Source organism: Echiichthys vipera (assembly GCF_963691815.1).
Source record: "Echiichthys vipera genome assembly, chromosome: 15".
NCBI classification, from domain to species: Eukaryota; Metazoa; Chordata; class Actinopteri; order Perciformes; family Trachinidae; genus Echiichthys; species Echiichthys vipera.
This window is the reverse complement of record NC_139840.1, coordinates 9702969-9726331: the sequence shown is the minus strand read 5'-3', so window position 1 is coordinate 9726331 and position 23363 is coordinate 9702969. Positions and strand designations below refer to the sequence as shown.

At 39.9% G+C, this 23363-nt stretch overlaps 2 protein-coding genes across 4 annotated transcripts; both read right to left on the bottom strand.

Annotated features, from left to right (window-relative positions):
- Positions 1 to 5322: 5322 nt before the first annotated feature.
- LOC310957346 (nicotinamide riboside kinase 2-like) lies at positions 5323 to 7951 on the bottom strand. 2 transcript variants are annotated; one of them, XM_083927874.1, is made up of 8 exons: positions 7775 to 7951; positions 7587 to 7677; positions 6738 to 6786; positions 6332 to 6506; positions 6157 to 6228; positions 5965 to 6071; positions 5710 to 5795; positions 5323 to 5618 (listed from the first exon to the last, which is right to left on the bottom strand). In XM_083927874.1, exons 1-7 carry the CDS (start codon positions 7798 to 7800, stop codon positions 5710 to 5712), a joined length of 606 nt encoding a protein of 201 aa, XP_083784000.1. In that variant the 5' UTR covers positions 7801 to 7951; the 3' UTR covers positions 5323 to 5618. The 2 variants fall into 2 exon arrangements, with proteins under 2 accessions (XP_083784000.1, XP_083784001.1); XM_083927875.1 differs by having other exon boundaries at positions 5323 to 5615.
- A 1830-nt stretch (positions 7952 to 9781) lies between these two features.
- LOC310957741 (caytaxin-like) lies at positions 9782 to 22844 on the bottom strand. Of its 2 annotated transcripts, none has more exons than XM_083928451.1 (13): positions 22717 to 22844; positions 20279 to 20385; positions 19039 to 19097; positions 18727 to 18954; positions 17661 to 17819; positions 15974 to 16076; positions 15406 to 15537; positions 15141 to 15227; positions 14818 to 14916; positions 12537 to 12572; positions 12382 to 12429; positions 11967 to 12013; positions 9782 to 10482 (listed from the first exon to the last, which is right to left on the bottom strand). In XM_083928451.1, the coding sequence occupies exons 2-12, from the start codon at positions 20353 to 20355 to the stop codon at positions 11974 to 11976; spliced, it is 1068 nt and encodes a 355-aa protein (XP_083784577.1). In that variant the 5' UTR covers positions 20356 to 20385; positions 22717 to 22844; the 3' UTR covers positions 9782 to 10482; positions 11967 to 11973. The 2 variants fall into 2 exon arrangements, with proteins under 2 accessions (XP_083784577.1, XP_083784576.1); XM_083928450.1 differs by lacking the exon at positions 22717 to 22844 and adding an exon at positions 20566 to 20602.
- Positions 22845 to 23363: the final 519 nt, after the last annotated feature.

The following is a 23363-nucleotide window of genomic DNA, read 5'->3' as shown; positions in this document are numbered from 1 at the left end:
CAAAGGATCGAATCCGCCCAGGTTAATCCATGCTGTAGAATTTTAATACAAGAAAGAAATTCAACAATATATGGAAATGATTTCCTCTGACAACGTTGAAACAGTTAAACTTACAAATGATCCTTTATTATAGAAAAATATATAAAATATACTTTACGTACCAAAAGTAAAAGAACTCATTATGGAGAATAGATCATTTTAGAAAAGATAGATTATAACTAGTGATGCATTACTGTATACATCACTTTAATGTAGAAGAAGAAGAAGAAGAAGAAGAAGAAGAATTCCTTTATTCATCCCGCAACGGGGAAATTCAATTTTCACTCTATTATTGTTATTCATGTTACACACACACAGGCCTGAAATACACACACATGCACAGACAGGACCTATAGACATGCAACTAATGGAGAGTTGTTAGAGTGAGGGGGCTGCCAGTGACCAGCTCCCCGAGCAGTTGGGGGTTCGACGCCTTGCTCAACAACACTTCGGCAGTGCCCAGGAGATGAACTGGCACCTCTCCAGCCACCAGTCCACGCTCCATTCATGGTCTACACAGGGACTCAAACCGGCAACCCTTCGGATTTTAACTACTTTATATACTGCCAGGTAGCTTAATCTGTAACTGTCAATGTATTAATTGATTATATATTTTTAAGTAATAATCTGAATATGTAAGGTCATTTGTAATTAAATTGATCAAATAAACTGGAGTAAACTCTAAAATATTTGACTCCAAAATGTAGTAAAGTATCGCAGGAAATTTAAATACCCAAGTAAAGTACAAGTCTCTCAAATCTGGATGTGTTGACGGGGCCGATTGAGTACAATAATTACACACTCATGCTGCCTATTTAACGTTGTTGCTTGATGAGGCTTGAAAATATAGATATTATTAACATCACTGTGATCCTGTATTCTGGCAGCAAACTTATGCACACACACACACACACACACACACACACACACACACACACACACACACACACACTCAGGCAGAGCTCGTGAAGTGTCATGCATGGTGTGTGTTTCCTCAGCCAAATAGGGCATCAGGATGGTGAGCCTGCATACTTTTCTATTCTTAGCCAAAGGACCCTCCCCTCTGCTCCAAGGTCCAACACCGCCCTGCTCTCTGCTGCGGTCCAGATTTATAAGAGCCACAGCTCCTCAGCACTGGTTTGGCACAAGACCTCCCGAGCAGGACATGTAACCCACAAAATTTAGCCAGTAAGTATTAACGTTGAATCTAGTCTTTCTTGTGTGTCTGACCTGAAAGTAAACAAATCACAACAAATGTTGCCACAAAAAAACTGTACTTTACTGTAAACTAGGAGTGCTTGTAAATAAAATAAAGTTTCTGGTTGTTTTCATGGTACACCTACAGCAGCAGCAGCAGCAGCAGCTCTTTCCTTGAGTGAAAGACTAATTCTTCTACGCTTTGAATATATCTTATCCCACGAATCTAGGTATCCAGGGCAGCTCACAGCTTTGCTTCTTGTGAGATTTAACGACGATGATGGTCTTAAAATGGTTTTACCACAAGAAAACTTCCCCCACAAGGAATACACCTTTTATCTTCCCCTGAGGCCTCACACTTCCAGTCTGAGGAGTTTACAACTAAATGATAGAGCCCGAGGGTTTACCACAGATCATGGGGAGACAATACAGGTGAGATGCTGAAAAAATGTGTGAAATTATTAAACTCTTGGTCCTTTTTTGTGGACATTTAATCCCTCCTGGTAGCAACAATTGTGAAGTTTTAAATAAAACGGAGTGAATGTTTAAATGAATTCATGAATATGTTTAAATGATGAATTATATGTTATTTGACAAACTGCAGATCATCAGATTTTTTGTGACGTGTTGCTTATCGTTGGTTAACCTTTTGCCAAAATGAGCGTGGTCAGCTCTCCTCGTGTTTCAGCTTTGAGCATCATGCTGCTGTATCTATCTTCACGTTTTAGTTGATCTACACGTGACAAATTCACGCTTAATATGTGAGCTATTAAAAACCATCTACAGTGGACCCTTAACCCAGACTTAAATGTTGATACCTTCCGATGGTAAGGGCTATTCTTGGCCTTTACGCTTTACTGTGTGTGACTCCTGCTACTTCTGTTGTAACACGTGAATAAATGTTTTTTAGACCAAAGAGCTGCACAGTTACGGAAAAGGAAGACAAACATAAAGGATCAGAGCAACAAGGCTTATTGTTTGTATTTTAATCTTTAGATAAACATATATGCAGGCACCTGTCATGTGTATTCCCGGGCCCCATCTAAATCAGAATACGCATTTTTCTTTTACTGTACTGTTTTTAATAAATTAATTTGACTGTACAGTATCAACTTTATTCATCATAGACATTAATTAAAGCCAGTGTGATGTTTTTCTGCAGAAGCCAGAAGAACAGTTAAGATGATACACAACATAAGAAAAATCAACACCTTAAGAAAACGTTGCCACATTCACAAAGCCATTGCTGGTATAAAAAAACCCAACAACAAACAAACAAAAAGTCTATCTCTGAGCAAAAACCTCACTCTTTCAATGTGCAGAGTGTCGATCAGTTCATTAATACACAGTTTGACTGTCGGGACCTTCTTCTTCCACTGAATAAGAAAATTAATTTTGGCAGTCACTAAGCTGTAAGAGAAGACAGGACAGAAGCTGTGGTTGTGTATTTGCTCCTCTACATGTCATTGATGTCTCTGTCATGGGTTTAACGTATCTGCGGACCAATAAGGATTGAGTGCCAGTTATCTAATCCCCCACTTTGTGGCCTTTTAACAACTGAATCAATGATGAACTCAGGGCCAACATGCTCCCGAATCCAAATACTGTACATTAATACACCTTTAAAATGTCCTTGTGCTTACAGCTACATTATAGTGCAGGGGTCTGCAACATTTTTAGAGAGACTGAGCAGGGACCCCTACTACAAATATTCTATTAAATTGAGTTTCACGTTAAACTGGGCCTATAATAACATGTAGGGCGGTCTAAAGCCTATACACGTACATCTTTATGATTAATCTTAAACAGGCTGTATCTTTGGATGTTGGCTACTTTAGTGGCTACCTTACCTTTGTTAAATCCTGAATTGGCTGATTTATCTTTAATAATAATATGTTTGAACCCTACTGATTCATTTATTTGATTATATTTTCAGACATATTTAAATTTTTTGAAAACAACCTCCAAAACAGTTATCAAACAATAATTTTGCGGCCACCGTGCAGTAAGTATAACCCATATATTTATTTAATTATATATATTATATATTATATTTTTATACTTGAATCAATAAAATATAAATACATAAGGGGGTTTCTGTTCATGTTTAGTCACAGTGAGGCAGCCATAATTATTCCTGTAATCATTCCTTCAGTGGCACAACCACAACTGTTCACATGCCTCAGGGGCCCCTCGATCACTCACACAGGAGGTCTGCACAGCATGTGACAGCCGCTCTTCTCCTGTCCCTGCCTCTCCACCTAAATATGGACGCCTTGGCTGCACTTTCAGGGTTGTCATGGCGGCGGGTGACGTGGGAGCACGAGGTTCTCACCTTACCCAGCCGTTGGTGGCGTGTGGGGACCGGCCCCTGAGTCAGACCATGCAGTGGCGCGTAGAGTGGGTCTGTGGCAATCAGCAATTGGCTGTACGCTCATTAAAAATATTCCCCTGACACCCCAGACACTTAGCCTAAAAATAAACTGACAGACCTGCCTCTGCTCCAGGCCAACTGTTGGCATGTAAAGACTCCCAGACACGTATCACAAGATCCCGAACCCCCTAACACACCCTTTGTGACTCTGTCAGAGTAATGTACTGTGTGTAAGATCTGAAGAAGGAGAGTTTCATAAAAAATCTTTATAACACTAAAGATATAATATATACTCTTTGATGTGCTGGTCATCACAACACAAGTTGTTTGTTTTATGGTTCATGCTGTGCACTCAGCTGCAGATAAGACAGACAGCCCTCAAGGTGACCACGTAACTCACTTGCTTTCTGACATTGAAATATTAACAAAACTGAAAATCTACCGCTCTATGGGTCCCTTATTTCTGCAGACAGTTTTGCCTGGGGTAGAGCGTGACGTGATGAGAGTGACCTTAGATAGGACGTTTGATTATTATTATTATTATTTTAGATAAGTGGTTACCTGCCTGTGAAAAGGACAAGCACATTCACTTCATGTCTGTTGAGTTAATGCCAGTAAACTGCAGACTCAAACTTACAGAGTGGTTGTCAAGACAGAGGTTTTGCTCCTCTCTAGCTAAAGGCTAGAATATAGAAAGGTCACTGGATGTGTTTTTAGACAGGGAAGCATAATAAGTTTAAGACTCTGACTTTCATGTGTGTGAAAAGTAAATGTCCCCGACAGAGACAAGGTTTACAGAAATATCACGTAGATATTTGCATTTAGTGCTTTGGAGGTGGATCTCGTGTCCTGATACAGTTAGTGATCTGCATCAGCTGAACATAACCGTTTTCTTCTAGTGTAAAAATGAATACACTTAATGCTTTATTGGACCCGAGGACGCTGTACAGGCAGACTGGAAGGACATGAAACAAAGGTCCGACAGCTGAAATCAAACCAGGCTGCGGTTTTATGGCAGACGCCTCTTTATGAAATGTAGGTCAAGGTTACACTAATCATTTCCCCCTTTTTATCTATGAAGAGGTCAAAGAATAATTATAATATGACTTATTATCAAAGTTATAGATGATGTTATGGATGTTAAAGTAAAAAAAAAAACATCCATAGATGTGATGCAGCATTACAAATCCAGTTTAAGTCACTTAAGTGGATGATTTAAATAGTAATAAAACACCTTTAATGAATATGAGAAGAGTAAAACACACCGATTCATATTGGTTCAGTTGCCTATAAAAAACTTTTGTTTTGTTTTTCTTCAAAGTTAAAAATGCTCAAATGTTATTGGGATATTTATATTTCCTAATGTTTAAAATGTCAGTCAAGTGGCGATTAAATCCAATCACCTTCATGTGTCCTTTCTTCTTCCTTCCTGTAAACTGCTTTAGCTAATCTTTTGTCTTCCACAGAAAAACATTCTCTGTGGTTGTTTGCAGACTACTTTTATTGAGGCACTAAATCTAATCTGAGTGATAAGAAGTCCCGTTCAAGATCCCCAGGATGTTATCAGTCATCCTCAACACACTTAAATGTTTGTGCTGTAAAACGTGAGGTTTATGAGAGCTCCGTGTGTGTGTGTGTGTGTGTGTGTGTGTGTGTGTGTGTGTGTGTGTGTGGGTGTGTGTGTGTGTGACAGGAAACAGGAAAAGTTTGATTCAGTTGTTTTATTTAGTTGCGAGGCAAAAATCCTTCCTCCCAGTGGGTGTTTTATATGTTCACATTCAAGAAGATCGGAGTAGAGCTCTGTCCCTGATGTTAAACACTGGGCGGTCCAGAGGTGGCTCATATTTTAAAAAAGTTACACAGAACTATACAAAAACACAACGTTTCTGCCAGTGGTTCTTAATAAGTTACAGGATCAACTATTTACAAATCAGGCTACAGTACAGAACTGGTGTTACACATTTGATATTTACAAGTCTATACACGCTCCACCATCATCCCCGGCCTGCTGTGGAGAGAGAGAAAGATGAGAAGTCACTCACGTTGACACCGTCACACTGTCAGTGAAAATATAGAGGATAATGTATTTTTTTATTTACCTATAAGTTATTCAGCAGGGAGTTCTGAACGCTTTCATACACTTTGTTGTAGATGTTTTCCTTTGATGTCATCCCATCAAGGTACTCTGTCCAGGAAAAGACAAATCAGGCGTGAATGAGAGTCATGTATGTCTACAGTGAGCACTTAAAGCTTTATTTTGCTTTTATTTTGGTGGTGGGGATGTGGATAGGGAGGCAGAATAATGTAGGCAAATGAAGGGTCGTTGATATTTTGTTGCAGACGGCTTGACATACCTATTCTGTCACAGTTGTTCTCCATCTCTTTCCTGTGTCTCAAGTACATAGGCCAGACGTGGCCGTCGAACAGGCCAGGGGGGTCAGGGAGAGTGTATGTCCTTGTACTGCAGAAATATAACCAATCAGGTCATTTTATAGCCTGCAATTTGTCTAACACAATCTGTCAAAGTCACCGCAAGAGCTCATTACCTCCTCCTCTTTTTGCACTCCTCATAAGGAATGGAAATGTAGAAACATTTGTCATAGACGTCAATAAGAGGCCTGCAGAGGGGAACAAGGCTCAGATTAATGGAAAGCTTTAGAGGCCTGAAGGTTAAATTGGAGAGCTTGCGTGGAAAAACAAGAAAGATGGCAAGCGACTCACTTGTAGTTGTAGATCAGGAACCCCTCCACGATGAGAATATGGATCCCTTCCTCCGAGTCGGATTCCTCAGCTTCAGGTGACAGGCTGACGCCGTGTGAGCGAGCAAACTTGACAGGGTTCTCCTGCCAGCCTTTCACAGTGTTGACCATAGCCTCCATGTCCAGAGCGCTGATCACTGATACAGAACAAGGAGAGGAGAGAGAAGAACAGGGCGTCACCACACACGTAACCAACATTTTTCACCAATGTGCTTTAACACACATTAGCCAAAGTTAGTGAATGTTTGTAGCATTCACAGAATAGATGATAAAGTTTAGGATTTGATTGGTTACCAAACTAAAAAAAATGTGCAGGAAAGGAAAAGTACATTACTGCTTTGGTTTTCCTACGCAAAATCCATTCTTACCATCCCACTGTCTAAAGCCGTCCTCCCCGACTTCTATTTGATCGGGTCTCTGAAATAACAGTCACCAATAAAACATTGCTGCAACCTAGTAACCAGCCAGAGCTGATCACACCTGGACAGGACAGGCCAAGGACTCGTCTCCACCAAAAGTAGCGCAGAGTGACATTTTTGGGTACGGTTAAAACGTTTTTCTTTTTTTTTTTTTCAATGTTGCGCTCGGAAATATCTGTTTCATTACCTTAGGACACAACTTTCCCTAAATAACTTTATTTAAAATGTCATTAAATAATGCAGGAGGGTCATAACGCTCGCTCGAAGCTACTGTAGCTCATTTAGCTTCTTTTTTTGCGCCTATGCAGCCCTTGACGACGCTCTATTGCTAAAGTTGTATAACATGCGATATAAGTGGAAACATGACATCAAGTTATTCTGGTTTTAAAAATAACTGGTGATACGTGGTCAGTCAACCTTTTACGGTCCGTGAATGCAGCCCGAAAAGATGGATGTGGTAGAAAGGAGATTAATAATTATGCAAAAAAAGGTTGGAGTAGGAGTAGACAAAATTTGACTTTAAGTGGGGACGCTCAGCCCTTTCACTGGCTGTCCAGGCGACAATCAACCAGATGTATTACTAGGCTACTGTGATGACAGGACATCTGCAGGTCACACTTATGGTTTATTTCTGAGTATAAAATGTCCTCAAGGGTAAATTTAACGTAACAAATGAAATGTATCAAAAATAATACTTGCAATGATTCAACATTAATACAACAAAATAGTTACTGTAGCTTTAAACTGAACATATAGTGACTTAAAGTTGAAAATAATGATAAATTTAATTCATCTTACCCTGAAAAAGTCATCCTGGTGCACCACACAACAGTTGGGTAATGTCTTTAGTAGTCTATTTGTCAAAGTGGTCTTCCCACCGTTGGTCACTCTGAAATTAAGATGATTTTCATTCCACAAAGTCATGAGTTACATTCTGAGTTTCATCAAAAGACAAGCAAAAGTAAGGAAATACAAACAAGACTTACCCTCCAATGCCAATGATGAACTTCATTTTGACTTTGTGTATTGGTCACCTCTGGAATTCAGTAAATAAAAAAAGGGAACCCACCCAAAGCAATCAGTCTATGAAAGTCTTCGTTGAAAACCTTGTCCTTCTTCTCTGCCACAGACGTTCCCCCCTTTTACTACTTCATTGATAGACAATCTCCCTGCCGGACATATAAAGGATTTAGCTGCAGCGTCACAGGCTCTCTAACCAATCGGTCTACATTTCCTGCAGCCAATAAGCCGCTGCTTTACAGCCGCACAGCACCGATGGGAGGAGGAGGACTAAGGAGCCTCACAGTTGCATGAAAGTAGATCCTACATATTCCACCTGCTGTCAGTGGTCAGTGAACACTGGCCAACTGAATGCACGGCAATACCCACACCCAGCCGAGAGAAAGATAAAGAAATGGTGATGGGGCTATGCTGTGAAACACAAAATTAATTAAAAGAAAGCTCTATTTTTCTTTATTTGAGTGTAGTGTAGTACATGTCAGAGTCAAAAAGTGTGTTTCTCTCATTATTTGTTTTTTTCAGAGGGAAAGTTTTCACAGCTTTGGGTGGGTGAAAACCAGAAGCACTATATTTAGTTGGCTGTTGTATGTCTGTCGGCTGCGTCACGCATATTTCTGATGCAACAAGCTGGAGAACTTGACAGCCTACCATGTGACCACAGTGTCTCGAGTCACGGCTATAGGTCTGATAACACAGATGTAAGTTTTTGAACTTCAGCTTATCAGCCCTGCTCGTTACACACCTCCAGATGTGAGCAGCCTAACCTTGCGTTCATTATGTTTGTACAATAATCTAAACAAACGCTTATCTCTGTAATTTTAAGTGCAAAAGAAGTGAACTTTGAGTCCCGGCTATAAGAGCACATGGTTTCGTGTTCAGGGCTTCGTGTTTCACTGCCATGACAATCCAGTTGAAAAGAGATTCCTGGTGGCACCATGTGATGATAATATTTCTTTTACCACTTCTATCAAAGTGATTGGCAGCTTTGACATGTTGTAGGATTACACAACTGACCCATATAGGCTCCGACATTTTTTAGGGCACTATGTGAGGCATGAGGTGCACATACTTTTGCCTTCTTAGACTCAGATGACAGACAAAGCTAATATTACCTATTCAGTTTGTATTTTTTTTTTTTAAGATTATGACCAGGAGATTATGTCAAATGACCTACACTTCCAAGATTAAAGGAATATGTTGACATTTTGGGAAGATTGAGACAACCCTCATGCCTGTGCGTTTAATATGGAGGTAGAACTAAGGAGGCTATTAGCTTAGCTTAGCATACAGACTGGAAGCAGGGGGAAACAGCTAGCTACTGAACTAAAGTTCAAAAGTACGCCAAATGCTCACCAATTAATAGAAGGAAAAAAAGATGAAGAAATGCAAGAGCGAGTAATAACATGGACGGCACAACAGCTTTAGAGGTATTGGTATGTGCTTGCACTGCACCCCATTGGTGACAGGCCGAGGAGCTGTTTTTCACTGCCTCCAGGCTTTATGCTAAGCTAAGCTAAAAGCCTCTTGGCTCTAGCACTAAACACAAAGACAGTGATTTGAATTTTCTCATGTAACTTTCAGCAAGAAAAGGTAAAGTGCCTATTTAACAAAATCTCAAACTATTTAACATTTAGTTCATACTTATACTTAATCCATTATAAGCTCATGGTCAGACTCCTTTTCCATTTTCAATTTGAAAGACTATAAAGTTATTGGTAAAATATAAAAGGAGGAATTAAAGTTTATTATGAATTGAGGTATTGACTACTTGACAGGACTGCCAGGTGACACAAAGAACATAGACACACATTATTATTATTATGTCCCTGGCAATAAAAAAGATGGAGATGTGAGGCGTAATGTACTGTTCTGTATCAGGAGTCAAGGTTGGATACAAGAGGGGACTAATCATAGCAGGACAAAAGTTTGTTTAAGGTCATTCATTTATTTTGTTGTAAACAGTAAATGGCACATTTTCATATATAACACTTTTAGCAATTATTTCGACTCTCTTTAAATATATTTCATTTAATTTGTAACAATGCAGAATTTCCGTCTTGGCAAAGTACCTGTTGAAACATGATGGTAAATGACTTAAAAACGAACAAATTCAAATGAGATAGAAGGATATAAACGAGCATGCCACCTGCATATCAAACTCTGGAAAACTTGAAGACTGTAAAACACATTTGCATCAGTAACATCTACTGTAGGTCTAAGAAGAACAGTATCATTGCACATTATTTTTCAGTTACCGGCCATGAAACCAAACAAGACCCATGCCACTCATATAAAAAAACAAATATCAAACACCTTTCTCAAAAATATCTATACACGTATATACACTTCGAGACGGGCAATACTCCTTGTCGGAAGACGCCTGAGTCTTCATTCAAGTCCGTTATTTTTCATTTATATAGTTGCAGTCATGCTGTGGTTAAAGCGCAACTTGACATGCAGGGAGCAGATGCTTTTGATTTAGCTATATCTGGAAATGCTTTGGTGTAAATGAACTTTTAGTTAGAAGCAAGCATGTCACTGGAAATAATGTTCTTGAGAGATGATTGTCTTGCAGTTAATAGATCCAGTCACAAGATTTAATCCTATGATGATGATCGAGGCTGGATCCCATTTTGATGAATGAATGCCCCCCATTGGTTCTTCAATTAAAGCTCTGTAATTCAAAAACAGACAGGTCATTATCTTTCTTTGTCACCTTTCTCAACAATTTCCTATATAATCCTTACATTTGGCAGAGTTTCAGTTAGCAGTCCAACTTGACACATTGCCTATTTATTTTTCCCCTACTTACTCCCTTGGCATTTGGTTAAGAGATGGGGCCAGTGTCCATTCCTGGGATGTCTGCCAGTCCTACGGCTGATAGCTTCTTTGATATATGGAGGCTGATAGAAACAGTCAGCAGGACAGCGCAGAAGTGGGGTGTTCTAAAATAACCCACCCACCCTGACCGGCTGCGGCAGGTATGTCCTACCCAATTTTTCAGGACAGGCTGTGCGACATGGATCAATTTGCCAGACTTGTACAACCCATTAAAAATAGTATGTATCGGTTGTATGCAGGCAGGCTTAAAGAGATTAGCAGCTGTGCTTTACGTAACACGGGGCACGGAGGGAGTACGACGTTTGAAGGATCAGCTAACATTTCTTGGAGTCACACGCGGTCTGAATTTAAATAACTGAAACATGACTTGGCAAAAGACATAATGAGTTAGACTTGATGATCAACAGTACGACACTGAATTTTGTGCTTCAGCCTTTGGTCCAGAGCTCTCAGAAAAGGAAGGGTCAGAGCCTGGAATGAAACACGTTTCTTTACTCATTACTTTTTAATGATTATCTAGGGATAATATTTTGAGGCCTATTGCCTGTCATCAGAGTCGAAACATGAAAGTGATTCTAATTAAAGAGACAGGTGCATGCTTCAGTTTCCTCCTGGCCGCAAATATCTATGAATGAGATATACTTTAAATCAGACTTGTATTCTAAAACGATAGATGTGACTGATTTGTGACTTTATGACTGATTGTTTTCATTGTCGATTAATCTGCTCATTCCTGGTTCTTCTTGATTAAGCAATTAGTTGTTTGGTCTACAGAACATCATTAAACATTGAAAAATGTGCTTTATACTGTTACTATACAGTGGGACCAAGAGTCCACAACCGCAAAAATATTTAATTCATTGTGATATACGCCAATGAAGAGCAGCAATTTCTCATGTTTGAAAAGCTATAATGTCCGGCTATTTGTTTGATCAGTGATTTGAGGGAGTAATTAACTTGCAAAATAGTCAGTTAATTTACTTTTGATCGATTAATCATGGAAAAATATCTTTTTGAGAGAAGATTCAAGTAACTGAAACCTTTCTGCTTGTTGTCTCACTTGACTCGGTATGATGCTGTAAATTGGATCTCAGTGCCCCTGAACTAAGAGTTGACCCCTCTGGACCTTTAGTCAGTGAGCCAACACTCCAGTGATTTACTGTATCGTGTGTTTTTTGCACACATAAGCATGTCAGTGTGTGTGCGCAGAAGAAAATATTTCCCTGTGTGTCAGATATTAGTTACAGAGGGCTGACATTAGAAACCAGCCTTGGTGAAGTCTGTTGGAAAGGCGGTCATGTCAACGAGAGCCCTTACCTTAATGTCAGATGTCACGGCCAACCTCTGCTATCACTGACTTCGGCCTGGAAATGACAGATTAAAGTTAAGCCATAAGTAAATATAAATATTTAGCTTGATCACTTAGCACATTTTAGGCTCTGCTTTCTGTTGCCAAAATATGTATATCCATGTGGCTGCAGAAGTTGCTTACTCTTAATTTAAAGAGAGGGAACGCACAGATTATTTTTCTATTCAGTACCTTATCTGACTAAGAGAAATGAAGTTGCACTGTAAGTAAGTGACAGTGAAACGGTTTCAGATGTTTACTGTAGCAGCCAGTAAAATGAGTCAAAGTAAAATGTAAAAAGAAAACATTTTCTATGTTGTTCTGAAGCAAAAAAGGAGTATCCCAAAATGGCACTGGACTGTATGTACTGTAAAATTGGATCACCTTTCTTTCGGCAGTGGTGAGTTGCCCTGCTGGTGCTCTTGCTCAAGTCTGTACATGAGACAGGGAAATATTAATAATACTACTTAGATGCAAGAAAAAGAGAATGCCTTAAAACTTTTTTTTAACATGAAATCAAATGGGAATCAATTTCTTACCTTTCCCTTTGTGTTTGTATCTTCTCGTCATCATACCTATAAAAAACGGGAATAGAAAGAACAGTATGAATACAAATATGTCAGGGTTTCTTTTAGTCTTAGGATTCAGATTCATACAGAGTGAATGCTTATTTTGAAGTAAGTAAGTGAGTGAGTAAGTAAGTAAGTAAGTGAGTGAGTAAGTAAGTGAGTGAGTGAGTTAGTAAGTGAGTAAGTGAGTGAGTGAGTAAGTAAGTAAGTGAGTGAGTGAGTAAGTAAGTGAGTGAGTGAGTTAGTAAGTGAGTAAGTGAGTGAGTGAGTAAGTAAGTAAGTGAGTGAGTGAGTGAGTAAGTAAGTGAGTGAGTGAGTTAGTAAGTGAGTAAGTGAGTGAGTGAGTAAGTAAGTAAGTAAGTGAGTGAGTGAGTAAGTAAGTGAGTGAGTGAGTTAGTAAGTGAGTAAGTGAGTGAGTGAGTAAGTAAGTAAGTAAGTGAGTGAGTGAGTAAGTAAGTGAGTGAGTGAGTTAGTAAGTGAGTAAGTGAGTGAGTGAGTAAGTAAGTGAGTGAGTGAGTTAGTAAGTGAGTAAGTGAGTTAGTGAGTAAGTAAGTAAGTAATTGAGTGAGTGAGTAAGTAAGTGAGTGAGTGAGTTAGTAAGTGAGTAAGTGAGTGAGTGAGTAAGTAAGTAAGTAAGTGAGTGAGTGAGTAAGTAAGTGAGTGAGTGAGTTAGTAAGTGAGTAAGTGAGTGAGTACGTAAGTAAGTAAGTGAGTAAGTAAGTGAGTAAGTGAGTGAGTGAGTGAGTGAATAAGTAAGTAAGTAAGTAAGTAAGTAAGTAAGTGAGTGAGTGAGTAAGTAAGTAAGTAAGTGAGTGAGTGAGTAAGTAAGTGAGTGAGTGAGTTAGTAAGTAAGTAAGTAAGTGAGTGAGTGAGTAAGTGAGTAAGTTAGTAAGTAAGTAAGTAAGTAAGTAAGTGAGTGAGTGAGTGAGTAAGTGAGTAAGAGAGTGAGTACGTAAGTAAGTAAGTGAGTAAATAAGTGAGTAAGTAAGTGAGTGAGTGAGTACGAGAGTAAGTAAGTGAGTAAGTAAATAAGTAAGTAAGTGAGTGAGTGAGGGAATGAGTAAGTAAGTGAGTGAGTGAGTACGAGAGAAAGTAAGTGAGTAAGTAAATAAGTAAGTAAGTGAGTAAGTAAATAAGTAAGTAACTAAGTAAGTGAGTGAGTGAGTAAGTGAGTGGGTAAGTGAGTGAGTGAGTAAGTAAGTGAGTGAGTGAGTTAGTAAGTGAGTAAGTGAGTGAGTGAGTAAGTAAGTAAGTAAGTGAGTGAGTGAGTAAGTAAGTGAGTGAGTGAGTTAGTAAGTGAGTAAGTGAGTGAGTACGTAAGTAAGTAAGTGAGTAAGTAAGTGAGTAAGTGAGTGAGTGAGTGAGTGAATAAGTAAGTAAGTAAGTTAGTAAGTAAGTAAGTAAGTAAGTGAGTGAGTGAGTGAGTAAGTGAGTAAGTGAGTGAGTACGTAAGTAAGTAAGTGAGTAAATAAGTGAGTAAGTAAGTGAGTGAGTGAGTACGAGAGTAAGTAAGTGAGTAAGTAAATAAGTAAGTAAGTGAGTGAGTGAGGGAATGAGTAAGTAAGTGAGTGAGTACGAGAGAAAGTAAGTGAGTTAGTAAATAAGTAAGTAAGTGAGTAAGTAAATAAGTAAGTAACTAAGTAAGTGAGTGAGTGAGTAAGTGAGTGGGTAAGTGAGTACGAGAGTAAGTAAGTGAGTAAGTAAGTGAGCGAGTGAGTAAGTAAGTAAGTGAGTAAGTGAGTAAATGAGTGAGTAAGTAAGTAAGTGAGTAAGTGAGTAAATGAGTGAGTAAGTAAGTAAGTGAGTAAGTGAGTGGGTAAGTAAGTACGAGAGTAAGTAAGTAAGTGAGTAAGTGAGTAAGTAAGTAAGTAAGTAAGTAAGTAAGTAAGTGAGTAAGTGAGTAAGTGAGTAAGTAAGTAAGTAAGTAAGTAAGTAAGTACGAGAGTAAGTAAGTGAGTGAGTGAGTAAATAAGTAAGTGAGTAAGTGAGTAAGTAAGTAAGTAAGTACGAGAGTAAGTAAGTAAGTGAGTACAGTTGTACATTAAACTAAACCGTGAGGACTATACATTTAAGTAAATGCTGAAAATTACACATACTTAATAAAAATGAATAAAACACAGCTTGACTCAGGTTTAGTTTGATCACAGCACTGTGAGCAGCTCCATTACTGTAAGTATGCAAAACCTAACGTACGCTGTGATAGACATGTTTCGTGTCTCGTCAGTGACCCTTGGTGGCTCAGAGTACTTACTGCAACACACACTCAGGGATCTGCACATGCTCCATGGGGATGATCTGGCTGAGCTCCTCCAGGGTGTGAACGTAACGGATCTTATCCATGAACTTCACACTGCAGAAAACATAAACAACTTGCAATTATAGTGATGAAGTCTTAACACTTATGGTAGCACAGCTCGCACTCTTAAATGTTTTGTGGTGGTCTAAATCTTTACGCAACTGGATCATTATGTCATCAACCCTGTGATTTATCTTCTTTCTGTTTCTTTGTTTAGAAAAGATGTTATCAGCCAGTATATACGGATGGACTTCAAACCACACTGAAGGTATCCTCACCTGATGAAAGGTCTTGAGATGGCCAGGACGGTGCGGATGAACCACGTTGGGTGAGCGATGATGAGACACTTTAGATTCTTCCTCAGTCTGCAGGAGAAATTCAAAAGCTTGTGACGGTAATCCCTGTATCGTTATGATTTTAACCATAATGAATTCAAATCGTATCATCATTCATCTTCAGCATCAACATCAGTTTTATATTATTAACCGAATTCTCATTTCCATCACATTCGCCTAAACTGTTCTGACATGTTGTCTGTCTTACTTCCTGTCAATCATCTGGTAGCATCTCTTCAGCCAGCTGATGCCGGGCATCTTCCTGCGAGGAGTTGCTCCGTTCAGGTAAATAATCATGTAATCTTCTGCCACCAGCAGCTCCAGGCTGCTAACAACGTACCTGAGGACACAGCAAATAAACTCAGATCTGACCGTACTGTAACATATCAGATGAAAACTCTTTACTTGAAATAATTCCTATGTTCACACTGAGTAGGGCTAATCCAGATATGTGCTTTACAAATAAATAAAGCCAAAATCATCTCATCTCATCTCATCTTCAGCCTCTTATCCGGGGTCGGGTCGCGGGGGCAGCAGCTTTAGCAGAGACCCCAAACTTCCCTTTCCCAGGCCACATTAACCAGCTCTTGGGTTTTGTTAAATGTATTCATCTTTCTTTCCTAGCATTTTATGTTAATAATCATTTGACATGCATATTTCCATAGGAAAGTGTTTTGTTCTCTAATCATTTTTACAGCGAAAAAAGAAAAAATAGAAGAATAATATTATGAAGATGCTCATAATACAGACCCTTAAGAGACTAGAATGGATCTTACAAGAAGAGATTCTCCATGATGTACGTGTAGTCCTCACAGCCGCTGTCAGGAAGGTAGCAGGCTGCAAACACAATGATGGCATTCAGACCCTCTCCATAATAACCTGAAAGAGGAGAGAGACACACATTCAGTATGATGGCAGCTGCACTGGCATGACTCTGGCTACATTAACACAGAGGTTTATGAAAACCTGAAAAATATATTATCAGCAACAATGACTGCGCATGGTGTACTAATCAGTTGCTCACATATGTTTTATTCCTTTCAAAGTAGACTTCTCTTTTTGAAAATGGTGGTTGTGGATCGGGTCTGGTTAACATCATAAAACGTATTTTCAAGGTTAAGCACGTGAGTTTCCCTCCTGCATGAAATTTGCCCTGAAAAAAGGATTTCTTTTCTTTTTATTATGATGTCTAATGTGCTTTGATGGTCTGGATGATTTTTCAGCCTTTTCCACCATGAAAAGATTATTACAGTCCTGTTGAAAACTCAATATGTGGTAGAAAAGCTATTCAAAAGTTAAAATATTTAGCAAGTACAAAAAAGAGCTTGCACACCAATATTTATCCCAATGCTCCTTTTCTCTCTTGTGTCCTTCACCTTTTCATGTTCGGCCCACGGTAATTAAATGCAGTTCGGTTGTAGGACTTCTTCAGGATTAAGTTTTGTATGCAGAGTTTGGTCATGGTCATGAAAGCTGGGTCATGGCCGAAAGAACAAGGTTGCGGGTACAAGCTGGTACAAGCGGGTACAAGCGGCCGAAATGGGTTTTCTCAGGAGGGTGGCTGGAGTCTCCCTTAGAGATAGGGTGAGAAGTTCGGCCATCCGTGAGGAACTCGGAGTAGAGCCGCTGCTCCTTTGCATTGAAAGGAGCCAATTGAGGTGGTTCGGGCATCTAGTAAGGATGCCCCCTGGGCGCCTCCCTAGGGAGGTGTTCCAGGCACGTCAAGCTGGGAGGAGGCCTCGGGAAGACCCAGGACCAGGTGGAGAGATTATATCTCCACACTGGTCTGGGAACGCCTCAGGATCCCCCAGTTAGAGCTGGTTAATGTGGCCCGGGAAAGGGACGTTTGGGGTCCCCTGCTAAAGCTGTTGCCCCCGGGACCCGACCCCGGATAAGAGGATGAAGATGAGATGAAATGAGATGAAGAGTTTAAATCAATTTAGGTGTATTATGTACCCAGCAAAAGATAGTATTCAGAGTTTGCTACTTTCTAATGTATGTAAAGAAGAGAACTATTATTTCTATTATTTTGTCTATTCCATTTATATCAATGTGGGTATTGTCATTTATCATTATCATTACCACAAACTTCAATCTCTATAATGATCATACAGTTGAATCAACACCGGACTAAAAGAGTGTAAAAAAAGGATATCAATTTCAGAATTTCATTATAATGTTCATGAAGGTAGGAGTTATTGCATCCACACACATGCTCTTTTAGTTGGACGTTGACTACAGTCACCCAGCTCTATGTGGCCGCTATTATGGTTGAGTGCAATGTGTCTTTTTTTCAATTCAATTCAGAATATTTGCATAAAAAAAAAAAACAACAACTCTGATCTTAAACTGTCCTGTTAGTACTGTTCTTTCAAAACCCACTTTTGATGAATCCGAACACACACACGAGCCCGCACACATAGACACTCAGGTATTTCCATAAAAGCACACTTTTTTACTCACCTCCGTGTGTGACCACCCTCAGGTACGGCCTGATCACCTGCATGTCAATCCGCTGCTCCTGGTCACCGATGATCACTGTTCGCCACAGACGACCGGAAGAGTCTCTCTCCTCTTCACCTTCACCTGGAAGACGCTTGGCAGAGGCCACAGGAGTGTCGTCTGGAATCAATGACACAACGATGGTCAGATTAACTTCCTTCCCCACTTGCCTTCGAATTTTTGAAATCACATGAAGTCAGCATTAGGCAGATGAGGATCAACGAGGTGGAACTTGCTATCACCGTCTGCTATGAAACTTCAATGGGATTCACAGCTTGAGACGCTTTCTACAAATATACTTCTAGTCTTAGCCAAGCAGAATCTAAATAATTAAACATATCATATGAATATTAAAGTATTAAAGGTTATTATAAAGTTGTGAAAATGATTATCTGTGAATATTTGCACAGCTCCCACAATATAATTCTCAGATTTGAAACAGTCAAGCAATGAGTGCTTCTTTTGTGAAGGTTAAAAGATTTTACTTAAGTTTTTACTTGATGACAGGTTTTAGACTATAATTTATGTTTTTTTAATACTGTATCAGTGATGGAAACACAGAGGACAAGACGGTGGTGATAATATCCCCTTGAGAATGAAAAACATTTAGCTGCTCCAGACAGAATTTGGGGAAGTAAGAAAATCTGCCATGACTCTTTAGACATGCAGAGATTACAGCATTGAGTTTGATTTTTGTTAAGATTATTTTCTTGGCAGTTTTTCAAGGCTTTATTATATAGAACAGACAGGAAATGGGGTGAGATAGAGACATGCAGCAAAGGGCCACAGGTTGAAGTTGAACCTGCGGCCGCACTGCATCGAGGACCTCCAGCTTCTTTACATAGGGCAACTGCTCTAACCACTGCGCCACCGGCCACCCCTATTTATTAATTTGATGTATTTTACTAGTGGAAGTGAGGACACTACATGTTGCTTCCTAAAAGAATCCCAACATGCACCCCCTGACCTTAAAAAGTGTGTGCCTTCTTCATCTAAAGTTGTCAGTATCCTTTGACCTCTGTCTGACCTTCCCATTCCAGCTCGTTGCCGTTGTTTATGAACTCCAGCGAGTCTGTATCATCAGGAGTCTCGATGTCATCTACGTTGATGTCCAGGTCGTCGGGAGTTTCCAGAAACTCATCGGAGAGCACAGAGCCCTCGCTCTGATCCAGGGACAGGTTTATGTCGGGGGCGACCAGAGTGCGACGCTTACGCTGGGCCATGGACTCGCCCACATTCAGAGTGGTGGGAGGATCTGGACAGGTAGGCCAGGAAAGTTTAGATCAAATATAATGTAAAATAAATAAATAGATACTGTTAATGTGTTTGTTCCACTTACTGGTTCTGTTGTCAGTGAGGCCACATGAAGAATCAATATCTCCATCCTCTGGGAGTGGCCTACATGGAGGGGCAGTAATATACAGCTTATATACAATAGCATGGAAACAGTAGAAAAAATTGGCTTGTTGTTTTCCTGCTACCTATAGACGTTAATGATTGTTTTTGGTGTTTCTGTAATTGTTTGCTATAGACATTAACATGTATCACTATCGTTAAATTGCTGTAATATAAAACTGAAATAAAATACAGTAAGTGTGAGAAGTCCTTCCTAACAGTTTCGTTCTCAGTCTTCTTCTTTTTTAAGTGGTACTATTGTTATTTAACAGCGTGTCCTTTAAAAAACAATATGTGTTGTTTGAGAAAGCAACAACAGTAATTACTCCCCTCTGACATTATAATAAGACAGCTGAACTCTCAGTAACAGAGCACAAGAGGGCTAGATAGCACTCGTACAAACACACAAGCACAGAAAGACAGACATTAACACAGACATGCCTAGACAAACACGCCCTGAAACACCGCCACCACAAGTATGGGCGAGTTGATGGATCAGTTGGGATAATTGCTGTTATTATGTTGTCAGTAGCAAGAGTGGATTAAACAGTGGGTAAAAGAAAAACAATTTGCATTGTAAAAGCATTCTAAAACATTTCTCTTTTGGTCTCATGTTTAAATTGTCCTACCCATTACGCCTCTTCCCTTACCTCCTGACATTATTTTTATTGTATAAGCTTTAGCAAAATGAGCTACCAGGATATCATTGTTATATCATTATGTCCTCAATAATCTGTCTCCTCTGTTCATGTTCCATAAACACATTTCCTCATTAAATCATCAAATTATGCCAGTAAAACAGTTGTTGGCTGACTATTTTTCCATTGTTGGACACCATGACGTGTTTGACTCGTCCTCTTTTTTTTCTCTGTGCCGACAGCTGTTTTGTTCACTGACATGGTACGGCAAAATCACGTAACACCTAACGTCATCAAGCAAAGAGCACACCTGCTGCCTTTCACCATTAAACCCACGTGACTTACTTCCCATCATTGCTGGGCATGTTTGTCAAAGCCTGGGCACAAATCAGACAAACTGCTCTCACACACAGGCTCTCTCTCTCTCTCTCTCTCTCTCTCTCTCTCTCTCTCTACACACACACACACACACACACACACACACACACACACACACACACACACACACACACACACACACACACACACACACACACAGCAGAATACCTGGGGAAGTCTTCATCCTGCCACTCGTCCTTAACCTCCATGCTGTCCATGCGTAGAGTGGCTTCTGCTGTACCCATCCTCTGCCAGGGAGGACGGGCTTCAGCTCACTGTGGTTTACACACAAATTAGAGAAGTTACCAAGAGTTAAAGTATTATTAAAGTGTACAATACTTGTAGCTGTCTTATAAAAGGGCACTCCACCTATTGCACACATGTTACACAACTCTGATGATTTCATCAGGATTACCTAAATTCTAGCATGAGGTTTAAAATTGAGACAAACTTACGACAGACAGCCAACTTTTCAAACTGAAGGTGTGGAGTTTGAAAGACGTGGGTGTCTGCCAGGCAGAGAGGATTTAATGAAAGACACTATCCAGTTGCATGATGGGAAATGTAGGATATACTAGGTAGGAAAAATCTATTTTGCTTCAATTTTGGCTATTCCATTTTAAATCTATCTCTCACCTCAAACAGACTCTTACAGAAGCAGCATATTAAATAACTGGAGAATCCCTTGAATAAGTAAAAGCTGACTTTCACAATATATAGCTTTTAGAAGCTGTAATGAAGTGGTCTGGAGAGTAGCTAGAAAACATAACATGGGTGTAAAGAAGAATCCAAACAACATTCTTGCAAAATCTTCACATTTTATCCTTTTCTAACAATCATGATAAGTAGCAAACATGAGCAAAAATGTCATTTAAAACACTAGTGTTATATTGCCATGGGTAATTATTGAATGGAGATGTCGTAATAAATACACAACTGGTGAAGTCCAAGTGAGTTCCCTACCTCCCTGAGGGAGGAGACAAAAATAAAACACCACATTGCTCATACAGCCCCTCAGGCAAATGATATGTGTTATCTGAACTTCATCATTCTACATAACCAAATCAGAAATGACAGAAGTCTACATCAGACGCTGCATTTCCTTTTCTTGGTATTTGTTGTAAAGCTCTACCGTGTCTCTCATGATTGTGACAGTTGATCAGTCATGCACAGAGTAAACATCATATGTGAGTCTGGCATCAGAAATGTGCGTATGAGGGGGAGGAGTGTACATCCTACATGACTGTCCCAGCCAGAGTTCATGCTGCAGCACATGTTACAGCAGTCCATTTGTCCACTGGGATGGAACTGATGTGCTATAGTGAGACACATCAGAGCCTTTACTGAAAAAACACTAACAACGAAACTGTGGTCTAACACAGGCCCTAAGGCTACACGCTGCCAGAGCTGCTGTGTTGTGATCGGATTCTAAACGATGGAGGAGAGTCTTTACACTGAATTATCCCATAAGAGAGTTGAAATGTTTGATATGGGATTGATCCTAAAAATGTCATGCTAATAAAGATCCTTCTGTCTGAATCACACTTTGAGTCATCTTCCTCTGGTCTCACTCTCTAAAACAAAAACAAGCTTTCTGAAACAGATTGAGCATTCCCCCTGATAAGTTAGGAATAGAAGAGGGGGTGACTAGCGGTGGAAAGTGGAAAATTCACACGGAAACAAGCAGATCAGTGCGTGTGGTTTGTTATCGGCACAGATGTCTCTTGCCAGGGCTCAGCTGCTCATACAGTGAACTGCTGATTGATGGACACAAAGTAATGTTGCAGTGGCACGTGTTTGGTAGGGATTTGAGTCCAGATGGCAGAGCAGCCTTCATTTCCCAAACACTATCTTGTGAGCTATTCACTGTGTTGTGCCTATCAAACCAAACACTTCATAATCTGTCAGAAATGGAAAGCAAATAGTTAAAAAAAGATATTTTTTACTAAATATCTCTCTCTTTCTTTGACAGACAGTAAGCATAATGTAAGTGAGAGTAAGAGTAAGAGTTTCCACTTGAATAGAACAGCGGTATCCTTTCCTCCTGTTTTATGAAATCATTTACATGGCTTGCAGCTTGGAGATAAACATCAATACAGCCACTGATGATAAAAGGCAAGGCAACACATCACGAGTACTAGAGCCTTCCTTAACTTGTTTGATTGCAGTTCACAGACAAGAAAACCCCCCACATATTTGGCTTCAAATCTTTAGTATTTCTTCTAACATGTAATATTTATGACTAAAATAAAAGCGTAACATATGAAAACTTGGTGAATCCACCTCATCAGGACTGAATGGCTCAAGTGCCATCTTTACCAAATAAGCCCTGTTCACTTCAAGCCAGTGAGAGAAGCACAGAGAAACATATATATATATATATATATATATGTCTGTGTGTGTGTGTGTGTGTGTGTGTGTGTGTGTGTGTTTGTGTGTGTGTGTTTTCATGTAGGTTACTTAAATTAAGAGGCTGATTGAGAATGGACATGTTCAGGGCCTTTACGTGTGTATGAAAGGAGAGGCTGTCACGACTGTGATCCTTTCCCTGGCACTTTATCCAGCCAAAACCAGAAAAATCATGTTAAAGCAGTGTACTCACGTACTATGATTAGGAAGATTTCTTCTTCACCGTTTTGAAAGCGTCCCTGTTTTTCTTTCAGGCGCTCCTCTTTTTAACTCTGCCTGAGAGCAGAGGGAGGGTCATCACTGTTTACATCTGCAGGTGGGACCCTCGCACTGTCAGGATCTGGGCTGCTGGATGATACTTGGAGTTTACTGATTCTTCTAATGAAGGCTGAGAGATAAATTGTGTCCTCCTGTAGAGAGCAGAAAGGTTAGGAGATTCTTCACACAACAAACACCATCCTGCTCTCATCTTTTCAGTCTCCTCTGCCAGTCAGGTCCCGTGCTGCTTTTTGGACATAAAATAATCCTCACCCTGTGCTTTTAGCTTCTCTCACGATGATCTCGCTCTCTCTCTCTCTCTTCATCCCATTTACTTCTGCTCGTCCCTGCTGAATCCCCCTCTACCTCCCTCCTTCCTCCACCAGCACTAATGCCCCCACCCCGGGCTCTAATCCTGATGTGATGATGTCACCCGTATGTGTTATGGTGGTTATGTAATCACACCTGCCTACCTTCTCTTTGATTCTCTTAAGCTGCTTGGAGTCAGGATCAGCTGTTTTTCTTCTCTTCTAGTTCAGTCCATTTTGCATCCATGATTTAACGCGCCCTTTTCTGTCCTCCTGTG

Bases quoted from the DNA above. Each gene is read 5' to 3' on its own strand.
- LOC310957346 (XM_083927874.1), bottom strand. From the start codon at position 7,800: ATGAAGTTCATCATTGGCATTGGAGG. The intron at 7,678-7,774 runs GTAAGTCTTGTT...TCTTAATTTCAG, and splicing joins TTCATCATTGGCATTGGAGG to AGTGACCAACGGTGGGAAGA. The intron at 6,787-7,586 runs GTAAGATGAATT...CTGTTATTTCAG, and splicing joins ACCAGGATGACTTTTTCAGG to AGACCCGATCAAATAGAAGT.
- LOC310957741 (XM_083928451.1), bottom strand. From the start codon at position 20,355: ATGGGTACAGCAGAAGCCACTCTACGCATGGACAGCATGGAGGTTAAG. The intron at 16,077-17,660 runs GTGAGTAAAAAA...CTCCTCTTTCAG, and splicing joins GAGGGTGGTCACACACGGAG to GTTATTATGGAGAGGGTCTG. The intron at 15,538-15,973 runs GTAAGATCCATT...CTGTGTCCTCAG, and splicing joins ATCATGGAGAATCTCTTCTT to GTACGTTGTTAGCAGCCTGG.